The 13,658-nt window shown below is 42.6% G+C and overlaps 1 protein-coding gene across 1 annotated transcript; it reads left to right on the top strand.

Moving 5' to 3' along the window:
• Nucleotides 1–276: 276 nt before the first annotated feature.
• On the top strand, nucleotides 277–12,597 carry VDR (vitamin D receptor). The gene is made up of 6 exons (XM_083599470.1): nucleotides 277–546; nucleotides 2,694–2,805; nucleotides 3,088–3,250; nucleotides 4,304–4,455; nucleotides 6,081–6,197; nucleotides 8,470–12,597. Exons 1-6 carry the CDS (start codon nucleotides 331–333, stop codon nucleotides 8,727–8,729), a joined length of 1,020 nt encoding a protein of 339 aa, XP_083455596.1. The 5' UTR covers nucleotides 277–330; the 3' UTR covers nucleotides 8,730–12,597.
• Nucleotides 12,598–13,658: the final 1,061 nt, after the last annotated feature.

The following is a 13,658-nucleotide window of genomic DNA, read 5'->3' as shown; positions in this document are numbered from 1 at the left end:
GTAGTGGCGCCCGCCCTGTGGAACGCCCTCCCATCAGATGTCAAAGCAATAAATAACTATTTTACTTTTAAAAGACAACTGAAGGCAGCCCTCTTTAGGGAAGTTTTTAATGTCTAATGCTGTACTGTTTTTAACATTCAGTTGGAAGCCGCCCAGAGTGGCTGGGGGAACCCAGCCAGATGGGCGGGGTATAAATAATAAATTATTATTATTATATTTTCTTCTCGGACATTAGTGTCACCGTGCTAATCACTCCAAGTCTTTATAAAAGACTGCCCTGGAGTTACTTAACTCTTCGGCTTGTTCTAGCAGATGGATTCTAAGTGTTAAATGTGTTTGGCATCTCTCCATCTGTTGACAGTTATTCTGACAGATGAAGAGGTTCAGAGGAAAAGAGAGATGATAATGAAGAGGAAGGAAGAGGAAGCCCTGAAAGAGAGCCTAAAGCCCAAATTGTTGGAGGAGCAACAGCGGACCATCGATATCCTCCTGGAAGCCCACCGCAAGACCTATGATTCCACGTACTCTGATTTCAACCAATTCCGGGTAAGCTTCAGGCCCTACTTTCCTTCTGACTTCATTACGGCTGTGACTAGTAGGACATCTGCTGGTGGAATAAGTAAATTGAAGCATTAGTTCTGAATCAGCGAAACCTTTGCTCCCTTCTCACTTGGAAGAAAGTAACATGCAGCCTGCAAACTGAAGCCAGTTAGGTAGACTCGCAATCTACCTGCTGTGAGTGAACAACAGTCATACCTCAGGTTAAATGTGCTTTAGGTTGAGTGTTTTCAGGTTACGCTCCGCGGCGACCCGGACGTAACGGAGCGTGTTACTTCCGGGTTTCGCCGCTCGCACATGCGCAGACACTCAAAAGACCCACGCATGCGCAGTCGCAGATTGCATTCGCTTCAGGATGCAAACGGGGCTCCGGAACAGATCCCGTTCGCATCCAGAGGTACCACTGTATATGATATTTCCTTACGTTTGCCTTTGGAACTGGCAGGTGGCGCTGTGGTCTAAACCGCAGAGCCTTGGGCTTGCCGATCAGAAGGTTGGCGGTTCGAATCCCTGCAACGGGGTGAGCTCCCTTTGCTTGGTCCCAGCTCCTGCCCACCTAGCAGTTCGAAAGCATATCAAAGTGCAAGTAGATAAATAGGTACCGCTCCAGCGGGAAAGTAAATGGCGTTTCCGTACGCTGCTCTGGTTCGCCAGAAGCGGCTTAGTCATGCTGGCCACATGACCCAGAAGCTGTCTGCGGACAAACACTGGCTCCCTCAGCCAATAAAGCGAGATGAGCACCGCAACCCCAGAGTCAGGGTCCCTTTACCTTTACCTTTAAGAGAAGCTTTTGAAACGGTGGCATTCGTAATTTTTTTTGGTGCTTTGTTAAATGCCATAATTAACATGTGCGCTGAATCAATATGATCTGGTTGCAGGTGAGGTGCTTTCAAATCTCATAGCCTCTGAGCCTGCTACTTGTCTTTGAAGGCCTAATTCTGAAGCCACTTATTCCATTGGACGGTGTGGATACCAGAATGCCAGGCTTCTGGTGGGCGGGTGTACCATTTAGCCACCTGTTGGCACATCTTCCTCAGCTGCACTCACGTCCTGAAACAGCTGTTTTCCTCAGTTCTGAGGAAGAAAGAGCAGGGAGGAGAAAGCACTTGTGGCTGAGGCAGCCACAACTCCTTCCTGTTTGGTAAGAACTAGTGAAACAGCTGGGAACTAGAGCTCAGCTTTGGGGTTTGAGTGACGCACGTAAGAGCTAGGGAGAAGGGCTGGGGCAGAGAGAAAAGTGGGGGAAAGAGAACCAGCTCTGTCTGACTCACGGTTTTGACAACTTGGAGCTGGTAACACTTGTTGTTTTGTGCTACTTCCCAATAGACTTCCGCCTCTCCTCTCTCTGCCGGCTGATAATATTCTAAGCAAAACAAATGTCTCCGCCATGGGGTTATAGCTTCCAAGTACCCTTCAGCTCCTGGCCCCACCCTGAAAATGACACAAATGTGATAATTAAGTATCTTACATGATGTGAGTTGGCATTTGCAGATGCTTTTTCAATGTTCACATACATAAGATGCTAAATACATATTTGCTGCGGCTTTCTGCCTCATAACATGCTTTTTCTCTCTGTGTGTGTTTTCTAAGTCTGCCTTTCTACATTACTGTAGAAATTAGCCATGTTGGGGGGAAATCATGGTACATCAGAAACATTTTTACCTAGGGGGAACCGTTAATCTTAAGGAAATGGGTTGACAGGGTAAACGAATTAGGCGAAATTTAAAAGAAGTAAAACATAGTGGGGGGGACTTCATAAAAGTATTATGTATCAATCTGGCCCCAATTCCCATTTAGTTAATTGGTGGGGAAGCTCTAAGGATATTTTAGAGATGTAAAACCAGTGCTTTTTTCTGGGGAGACGCAGGGACCCCTAAACATTTTGTGAATCTAAGTTTGGCCTCATTGAGGGGGAGTATTTCAATATGAGTAGGAAAATGAGAGTACCCCTAAACATTTATTTATTTTTTTAGAAAAAAACACTGTGTAAAACCATTCTTTTTTTCCTTAGCAAGAGGCCCTTGTCAGTGCACAAATTTACCAGCAAACAGAACTAAAGTGTTGGGGACAGACAGAGATGTTATTTGAAGAGAGCAATTGACAAATAGTTGGAATGGTACCCTTTTTTGTTTCAGCCTCCTGTGAGACTTGATTCAGGCAGAAGAAGCACAAGCAGATCTTCCTCTCTTATGTCACAAGGCTTCTCTTCTTCAGAAGACTCTTCAGACACTTTCAGCTCTTCCCCAGGTAATGTGACGATTGCCAAATGACCTCCAGGCCCACAGCAAACAAATCCAGGAATGTTATCTCCAGCTATGGATTTGTTTTCTCCTCTGCCAGATTCAGTTCCCCTTTGTCTTGTAGATCAGAGCTCCTTAGGATGCCCAGCGCACCCCCTCTCATCTTGTGGCTCAATTGCTGAACTTGAATCCTCCTTCACAGAAACCTTTAATACATTTGTTAGATCTGGCTTTTTTAAAGCCTTAACTTTTGATTTAATCTGTGTGCTTTCCCCTCTCTATCTTGCAGAGCCCAGGATGTTATCGAGTGTGGAACTCAGTGATGACAGCGATGAAAGTGCAACCATGTCCATGGACTTCTCACACCTCTCTATGCTGCCTCACGTGGCCGACCTTGTTAGCTACAGCATCCAAAAAGTGATTGGATTTGCAAAAATGATTCCAGGGTTCAAGTAAGGATGCTTGCTTTGGTTTCTTCAGAATGGTTCAATGCGTTTTCCTTCCCTTGAATGTATTTGTGTGTGTGTGTTTAATACATTCATTTTAAAAATTGTACCACACCACACAGCTTCCAGAAGGAGACTTCTGGGTTGGTTGCAACAAAAATAAAAAACTGAAAACAACTAAACAGTATTAATAAATACATACAGGAAATCATTTCCCCAGGAGAACGGTATTTTTCAACTCAATAAATTTAGGAACTTAGAATACATTTTCCCAGCTGCCTTCTATCCAGACATAATTTGAGTAAATCCTTCAATATGGCCGTGAGCCAGAACATCAATGTCATTATTGCCTCTGCTTCTCGCTCTCCTCATCCATTTAGCCTGCAGTAAGGTTGCTTATTAAGAAATCTCGTTGTAAATTGAGCATTAATGGAGCTGTTACATGATCATTCTGACGCATGGCTCAGTTGAATGAGGATTTCCTCAGCTTCTATCTGCCCGAACATTGCAGGATGTGCATCAGTTATGACTTGACATGATTGAACTTAAGCTGTTCCTATCTACTGGACAGCACTGCACTCCCACAATGAAGAGCAATGGTCATGTCAAGCCGGGAAATTTATCTGAGCTCACAGTTGGAGTTTATGAGTTGTGCATGGATTACTCCGCAATTGATGGCTCTTAACCCAATATGTGGGCTATTTACATTGAAAAGTGTTGTACAAGAATTGGGGGATACAATTCACATATGCTACAGTCAGTGTGTTATGGGCACAAATGGGTGAACCAACCCATGGTATAAATAAAATTATTATTATAGTGTGTTGCACATGGTTCTTCAGAGGAGACTGGAGGCTGACATTCAGAGGGTTGAGTAAATGAGATCAGTGAAATGATAAAGTGCACAATTGTTCACTGAGGGAGCTCCTTTGAGTATCACACGGCAAGCTGTAGTGCTGGAAGGAAGCAAATAATCAGTTCTAACCCCTATATAATGGAGTGTTATGATGCTGGATGCTTTGAGGTTTCAGATATATATTTTCTCTTTCCTAAATGTAGAGATCTAACAGCGGAGGACCAGATTGCTCTACTGAAATCCAGCGTCATTGAAGTAATTATGCTCCGTTCAAATCAGTCATTTTCACTGGACGATATGTCCTGGACCTGTGGCAGCAATGACTTCAAATACAAAATCAGCGATGTCACTCAAGGTACAGTAGTTTTAGGTGTGAATGGTATAAGATTCCAGTCAAGCACAAGGCTGCTCTGGAGCAGCCACCGAAATGAGCTTGTCTCATCTTGATTTGCTTACAATTAATATTAGGTATCATTATCCCTAGAAGACACAACTCAAGGCCTACAGAAGGCCAAAGTAATGCAAAAGTTAGGATAAGTACAATCTGTGAGGTAGTGATCCAATGATTTGCTTAATTTATTGATTAAAATATTTATATATTGCTTTTTGGGTTGTGCAAAATGGTTTGCAAAATATACTGTAATTTGGGAAATAATGGATGTTAGGTGATGAATCCAAGAACGAGGGAGAGTTGTGTTTCTCACTTAGTCTATTGATATTTTGGAACCAATTCATGCGATTGCCTTTTCAGGTTTTCCCCCAACTGTGAAGACACAATTGAGTCATCACAGTTAGGCAACTGGGTAGGGAGGCGGGGCATTTCATTGCTTCATAATGGACTCAGTTCCAGCTTTTAGCATGCCACTACAAACACAACAAAAAACAGTGTTGTGTGATGTGTTCAATAAAAAGCTGGGTGCCTGTTTCAGCATTCAGACAACCACTTTGCCATCTCTGTTCTCCACCTGCAGAAAGTCAAAAGTAACTTCTCCAACATGGAGAAAGTGGGAAGTTCAAAAAGCATTCATATAAATTGGTCCTTATAAGTAATGGGTGAATCGTCAGTTTGGGTATTCTGTTCACATCAACAACCAAAGTGCCGGCAGCCCATCATATCCATCATATTTATAATTCTCAAACCCCTAGTTATTTGAAGATGCCGTGGCACTTGCAAAATGGAGCCAAAGTCACAGAATTGGAGGTGTCAGAATGTATCATTGCTAGCCAGCCCTGAAATGGCCGGGAGATAATTTAGTGAAATCATACCTAAGTGACTTTCAGGCTGACTATGCTTCATTTTGATGGAGGGAGTGTGCAAACACCAGCACTTGCATCAGAAGGGAAAGCTCTTGACCCTTAATAGTTCCTGAACGTGTGAGTAAAAACGGTAACAAGGCATCTGAAAATATATATGCTTTGTACAGCCTTGGTATTCATTTTGTATCCGAACATATGTGGAAGTTTCCAGGACTGGAGCATTTCCTGTTCTGAAAGGAGGATAGTATTATCATGTCAACTGAGCACGAGCGAGCTCGTCTCTTTTGTGAGGTCTCCAGGCAGGATTGGCTGAACGCTCTGTCACAAGAGACTAGGGTCCTGCGGGACCTGACATCTTTCCGCAGGGCCTGCAAGACAGAGCTGTTCCACCAGGCCTTTGGTCAGGGCGCAGCCTGACCCCCTCCTCTGGCAATCTGCACAGAATTTTGCTTAATGGTTGCCATCAATTTGATTTTAATTTGATTTTAATTAATTTTATAATGAATGTTTTTAGAATATTGGATTATTTTGATTGTTGTTAGCCGCCCTGAGCCCAGCTTCGGCTGGGGAGGGCGGGATATAAATAAAAATTTTTATTATTATTATTAATCCACGTGTGAATTTATCTTTAATTTTGCTTCTTGCTCTGTTTCACGTTAGCTGATAAATCTATCATGAATCTAGAGCCTGCCTCTCAAAAGGGTTTTTATGTTTCTGTTTCAGCTGGGCATAGCCTGGACTTGCTTGAGCCCCTTGTTAAATTTCAGATCAACCTGAAGAAGCTGAACCTGCATGAAGAAGAACATGTTCTCCTCATGGCCATCTGCATCCTTTCTCCTGGTAAGAGAAACTTTTGCCTTTTCCGGCTGTGTTTTAATTGTAGATTAAAACCAGCACCAACCACGGGTGGCATCTACAAGCCAGCCACTTCTGGGATATAATTTCTATATAGGAAATAACATGCACAGTGGTGTATGCTGTCCTGTGTGAAAAGAATGCAAGCATCTGCTTTGCCACAATTACATTTTGAGTGATGGGTGTACATGGAAGGAAAAATATAAGCCATAAGATTGGATTTTGTTCTGGGTTTTTTTTACTACACCTTCCACAGAGCACAATATACCTTCCACAAATGTATCCTTACCCTTTGGCAAATACTGAGAAGCTGTAGCCTCCTTCATTGATCATGCAGGAGTCTTTGCTACTCTTTTATTATGGTTATTCAGGATCCTAATCATTTGTTGACGCTTAGGGAGGGGAGAGAAATCTCTTCATTTTGCATTCATAGGCAAATCTACCCAATTTGCACTTTCCCATATAACACACAAACCGAAACATAGCCATCCTTCAAAATCCGTGTAACTCCACAAATTTTGCAATAAAATTATCCAGCCAAGTAACATGTGCAAGAATGCAAATAAATGCAAATACAAATATCTTTATTGGCATTACGAGTTAAAACATTTCAAAACACTAGGATAAATTTAAAAGGGACAGGGATGAGGCTGTCAAGGATCACACGGTACTCGATTGTTCTGCTTCACCCTGTCTATTCCCTAGAGGGATAATTCATTAAGCACCTTTTCGGGTAAGATGGAGGTTAAAAAGGAAGCCACTGGGGCAGTAACATCCTTGTCCCTATCCACTAGGAGGAACCTCATTTGGCTTTCTCTTCTAGCTGTGGGTCGCAAGAATGCATATACTAGGGTAAAGTGTGCATGTGTCAGTGAAAATAACATATAAAAATGCATTATACTAGGGAAACTTGTTTTGCAGAAATGTTTACATTACGTAAAAATTGCAAAAGAAGTATATTAGGAGAAGTTTGTAGCAAATTTCTGATGAATTTCCACAATGGCTTCTTATAAAAATAAAAATGCAAACTGATGTGGAAATGTGGAGAACTGAATTTAACTACTTCTGATTTTCTACTAGTTTGTTTCCTTAGCACATAAAGCTGAGGAAATGGAGTCTGCTGAAGTAGGGCCTCATTTTGAGCGGCTGCTTTTTCCTGAACATCCAAGGGGGGATCAGCCATTTGCCTGACAGCACAGGGAGGTGCTTCAACATCATCAGCACCTAGCCTCCCGCTCTCCCTTATTTTTAAAAATGTTGCTAGAATGTTGGGATTGCAACAAATGAGCAGCAGAACCCCTGCAGTTTTCCTTGCCAGAAGCACAAGGCAATAAAAAGTCCGGCAAGTGGTGCAAGGGGTCTCTTTTGCTGCCTACACAACAGGGGTGGGGAGCCTTCAGAGGCCAAATTCAGTTATGGAGGCCTCTCTGTCTGCCCTGTCCCTGCTCTGCACCTCCTTTGAGTATTTTTGCCTGGGCTGGAATGTTTCCTTGAACCAGTCATGGTGCCACTTGCTTGCTTGGATGAAGAGAGTCACTTCTGACTTTTGCATGGCTGGAATGTAAACTGCTCTACAAAAGTAAGAGTCTCATCCATTGCTCCACCCACTTTTTTGCTGTTTGCCAATGTCATGGGTTCCCCAGAAGAAAAAGGGCAGCTGGGAAAGGTTCCCCACTTGCTATAAAAGCTGCAAAAGGAAGGAGATGGCTGCTTTCTTCATAAGTTAAGAACAAGCAGCAGAGGCAGTAAGAAAGTAACATGAGCCTCAGCTCTGATAATTGCATAAAACACAACCTAAGCTACATTCAGTGATCTGAACTGTTGCTCTTAAAGGCCCGATGCTCATTTTTTCCCCATGCAAAAGAGACCTGGGCTGATGTCTTCCGCTGCTTTATTTTAGCAGAAATGAAACATGGTATTTCACGATCCTCAGATCTTAATACTCCATTTCACACCTCTGCTTTTGGCACATGGCATGAAACGTCTTAGAGGATGTGTGAGTGTAACTGCAAATTCAGCAATGTTTTGTAGATTTTTAAGAGCCGAGTTGGTAGCTCTTGAGAGTAGCTGTGGGGATGCCCATAATAGGAAACTTGTATCAGACAGCATGGGCCGATTGCCGGGAACTAGTATTCAGAAAACAAAAGAGGGGAAAAGACAAACTTAACCACAAGTAGAGGGAACGGAAGACTCTTGTTGTCTTTGTCTTTTTGCCTACCCTGGTCACTGGAGGTGTGTTTATGTTTTCTGTTCCTAGACCGCCCTGGCGTTCAGGACACTGCTCTGGTGGAGTCCATCCAAGATCATCTTTCAGCTATCCTGCAGACATACATTCTCTGCCGACACCCTCCTCCGGGCAACCGCTTGCTCTATCCCAAGATGATCCAGAAACTTGCAGACCTCCGGAGCCTGAACGAGGAGCATTCCAAGCAATATCGCTGCCTCTCCTTTCTTCCGGAGCACAGCATGCAGCTGACTCCGCTTGTCCTCGAAGTCTTTGGCAATGAGATCTCCTGACTCCGTGGCTGGGAATGAAACCTGTTGAAGTAAAGGGAGAAGTCAGCCCAGCTTCCCGCTGGTGGCAAACTGAGAGCTTTGGCCCAAGTTGAAGTTTTGTATATTCTGTCGGCAAGAGTTTTGATTTTTTTTCCTTTCCACACTACCAGAGGGACTGCGTTGTTTGTATATCTTCAGCCTCATATTTTGCATTGCTGCTGAGCAGCAGTTCGCAAGCTAGCCCCTTCTCTCCTGCCTATCAAAACTAAAGAGCTTTTTCACTTGTTGCTTTGCCATGATGAAACCGCTTGTTGCTTTCTTCAATGTTGAGTTTTTCAAGCCAGCAACTGAAACGTCTGTGCTGTGTCTTAAATGGAAGGTGAATGGTTGAATAACAACTGGTGGAATTTAAGATTTGTGATGGATTGGACATGGGATATTCTTTCTTTTAACACGTTGAGAGCTTTTGGTTCAGAATGACTGTAACATGCAAGGAAGAGTAACTGTTATTCTTGGTGCAAAATGTCAACTCCCCTCACCTCTCATAATTTTCTGCCAAACCTCAGAGCTCTTCAGTACTAGAAAAAGTATTTATTAACCTAAGAATAAACAGGAAAAACACAGGCTGTGTACACATTACCAGCTTAAAATGCAGCTAGGTTGCTCTTTTCCTTAATTTGGATCAAAGGTGATTTGGGGGGAAATGCATCAAAATGCAGGAGATATGGAAGAGAGATACGGATTAAGATAATATCGTATGTACACCTCTTCCGAACCAGTGGTGGGAGTGCATTGGCTGCAGAGTAAAATGAGGGGGGGGTTGTACACAGCCAAGTTTACAGGAATAAATAACCTGTGTCATCTTTCTGACTTTTTTTTAGTGTGTATAAATGTGCCTGGCACATTGTTGTCACTAAATAAATTTGTAATGGGAGGAAAATTATATTTGGCCTGTGACCTGGTGTAGACACTCTGGGAGTTGACTTCCTAATAGCCAAGCCCCTGCCTGGAGCACAGCCTTGTTTCCCAAGAAATAAGCCTGCTAACAACTCATGTCCTGTTTGCAGCGTTAGTTCTTACACTGTTTCAAGCACGGCCAGCTGCCAAGAGGAGTACAGAACTGGCTTCTCATCTAGCCAGCAGGCTTGAGTTTGTTCAGGATCACATTGGGTTACTTTGGAGTGGCAAGGGAGAAACCCCCTTTATCAAGATAAGCCATATGCAAAGTAGCACCTAAAATATTCCAGCCATCATATTGAGAAGTACTCTGCAGAGGTGATTTTCAGATGTCTCCATGCTGGAGCCATAATCAGCCCTTAGTAACACTCAGGGAGGCTGAAAGTGACATTTTGTGAGTTTGACAACTTCTGGACTACTGTATATGACCTCTGGAAAAACAAAGCACATGTGAACTGTGTGCTGAAAAGGGAAGTAATTCATTGCCAATATTAAAATAATTTATTTGCAGAGAACGTGCTTGGGATATTTAGTTGTAGCTTCATTGGTCCCACAGAATCCAAAGTAAGATTGGAGGATACATAGCTAATAATTGCACAAAACAGAAATGTAAAATTAACTGTCAACAACAGAGAGAGAGCAAAGATGAATATAGATGTTCTCTCCTAGACGCTTGATAGATAGTGGCCTATTCATCAAATACGTACAAGCGTACTACTCTCTTCAAACACATAGTGTACATTCACCAATGTGTTACTGTATTTGTGTGGGTTTTTTTATTCCTGCAATAGCTGCAATTTGCACACTGTATACACAGCTACAGATTATCACTTAAAATGTCTGGTGAGATGACGAGAAATCAGTTCCGTGAATAAAGGAAGGTCACATTGAACCCCTTAGTTTAACAAATCCTTTGGGGTTGTGCTGGTAGGGTTTTGCATATGGGAATAAAGGAAGGGAGCTTCCTTTTTTTGGATTGAAATCTCCCTCTTGCTCACTAGGTGTCAGTAGGGTAATAGGGTAGGGTAGAAAGTAATTATGGTGCAAAGTGCCTTGAGTCTGCTCCAGAGCAATGAATCGGTTCCTCCCAAAGTTATGGCTAGATTCTTTTACTCTAAAATTAGTCTTAATTACTAGGATTTGGTAGGATTCATCAAAGTCTTTAACTTCCTTCTATGCTCGTTGGAGAGTTGGCACAAGGGCAGCCCACCCACATGGAGTAAGTCTGTGGTGTCCCCCCCCCCCACCTCCCAGCAGTACAACTATTTTCCTTTTCACAGACCTCTGCAGCCTGGCAGTGGGGACGAAAAGAAAGTACCCATTTGCTTCATGTATCTTTAGATAGATAGGCTTGTAATCCAAGCCTTCCAAACTCATTTTCGAAGCCCACTTGAGTTGCAGGGGCAAATATCAGCCGCTTTATTCAGTTCCTTCAGAAAGGCTTGTCAAACGTTTTAAACAAAACAAGATATTTTAGGGTTTTTTGGATACCGTAGTGGCATTCGCAACCTGACTTTGCATGTAAGCATACAGCCACTTACATGGTTAGCAGTGTTTCGGCCTCATGCTGTTGCCATGAGTGCCATAAGGTTTGAAAGGGAGATGTGCATCTGCGCACACACGGTGGGCATGCGCCAGGGAGTTGTGGCAATTCCCTGGCATGCGCTGCTGTGCTGAAAGATGCCCAGCTGCTTATCCAGGAGAACATTATTGAGTGGATGCACTTTGCAAAGCCTGCCCGCCTCCCAAAATGTGAGAAGCAGCTGTGCTAAGTTAGAGGGCACGCTGCCATTTCTGAGAGAGGTTTCTGTGTGTAGCTTTGCTTGTTAGGCTTATTTGCAAGGGGGAAATTAGCAGTTCCTTGCCATTCTTTCTTTGGTTAAGGGATGGAGGGAGAGTGGGACTTGCCTGAAACAAAAAGGCATATAACATTTGTAGGAATCACAGTCTTAGGTGCGAGATTTCCATCCTGTCTCAGGAAATAACCCTCAAGCCTAAAGGGATGGAGGTAACAATATGCTTGTTCTGTCAGTGTGGAGAAGAGTGGAACCTAACATCCTCCTCCAACCCATGTGTTATTTTAAACTGCTTGTAGATGAGCTAGCCCTAGGTTATTTTTTAAAGTCAAGACAGCTCTTAGTTCTATTGTGAATCTTTCGCACAGATCTATTGCTGTTTTTCCTCTTATTCTTTTTTTTAAAAGAAGGTTTTCGGAGGGTTGCCTTTTGGTTGTCTGCCCTAAGCCATGAGGATAGAAGACTGTTTGCAATCATTGGAAAACAAACCAGGCCACTGTCTTTTCCCAGTAGCTTGGGAGAGTGGTTTAGATACCCGGCTCCTGTGTTAAATCCATTAATGATGCCTATGCTGAACAATTTGCACCCGGTTTTGTGGTATAATGGAATGTGTAAATAGCTATTTAATATGGGTTGAAGATGGTCTATTGTAAAATGTAAATTGGATTTTAGACATTTTAAGGACAATGATATTTGAATCATAGCTGCTCTTTTTTCAGAGATGCTGGGGTTTATTTTTGCCAAGTCTGCATGTGAAAGCCAAACCTGTACAATAAGAGAGGAGTAGCTTCTTTGCAAATGTGAAACACAAATCATCTCTTGTTGCCTTGTGTAATTTAAATCATGCAATGCACTTTATAAAAAAATCAGTAGAATTATTTAAAGAGACAAATCTATATTTTAATTATAGTGGTGGTAAATATGATGAAGACCTAGAGGCGAATGCTATCTTTTTATTCCTCTGTACATCTTTGGGCTTTTTTCTAATGGATAAATAGATCTAATATTTAAAAAACCAAAACCTATTCCAGAGCTTTATTGACAGGACAAAGAATGATTGAATACTGTTTTCGTAGTTGTAAGTGTAGAATGCTGTTACCTTATTAATAAAAACGTACTGCTTTGTGAGAAAAAAATCATTTCACTTGAGTGATTTACTTACATATTATACATGTCTGCTCAGAATTAAATCCCATTGAGTTTAGTGGGGCTTACTCTCCCAGACAAGTAGAATAGGATTGCTACTTCATTCTCTTTGGGACAAAGTTGAGCTGCTCATAGCCAGGTTTTTAAAAGCAGATTTCCTGGCTGCACCAATTCCCCGTTATATACCCCACACTTCAAAGAAGAAAATCCAAATGTACACAGAGCTTTGCTCCACTCTTGCACCGGTCGTGGTGGTGTCTCCATAGGAGTCTGTAGTTCTTATCTACTATATAGTGACAATTCATTTAGGAACCTGCATTAATTCAGTAACTAACAGACACAGTAAAGGAGCACTTCAAGGATATTTTCAAAGATGCAACATGCCTGAAGATGAAAGCAAAGAAGAGTTTCTGTCTCCAAAGAAGGTGTTTCAACATGGTTTGCGCAGTTTCTTTTAAACACTGAAACAGCGTGTATTCTAATTGGATGGGGGGGGGGGCGGCGGCTGTGGGCTGAGATTCCTGAATTGCAGGGAGTTGGACTAGATTAAGGTTACCAGATTTTTTTCAATCAATCCGGGGACACTTTTCAGTTTCCTACCAAATAAATGGATTTTGTCAGGGGACTGATTTGTAAATCCGGGGACGCCTGGTAACCTTAGACTAGATGACCCTGGGGAGGCGTTTCAACTGCACAATTACAAACACACACACTTTAGCACAAGGCTATCTACCATCCTCACTTGTATCAAACATTAGAAAATGGGGAGAAGCGTTGCCAGAAGTCCCTGTTACACTCTGCATGAGCAGGAAACGCTTTGTTTGGTCTGCAGACCCTTTCGCTCATCTAGAGGGGTGAAAACTGCCTTTTTTGGAATGAGGTTTCTCAAATTGGGTAAGAAAATGTGGAAGAAAAAGAATAAAATGCTTGTCCCCTAAATATGCAGTGGTACCTCCGGTTAAGTACTTAATTCGTTCCGGAGGTCCGTTCTTAACCTGAAACTGTTCTTAACCTGAAGCACCACTTTAGCTAAGGGGGCCTCCTGCTCCTG

Source organism: Podarcis filfolensis, assembly GCF_964270895.1.
Source record: "Podarcis filfolensis genome assembly, chromosome: 2".
Lineage (NCBI taxonomy): Eukaryota > Metazoa > Chordata > Lepidosauria > Squamata > Lacertidae > Podarcis > Podarcis filfolensis.
This window is presented reverse-complemented; position numbering and strand designations above follow the sequence as displayed.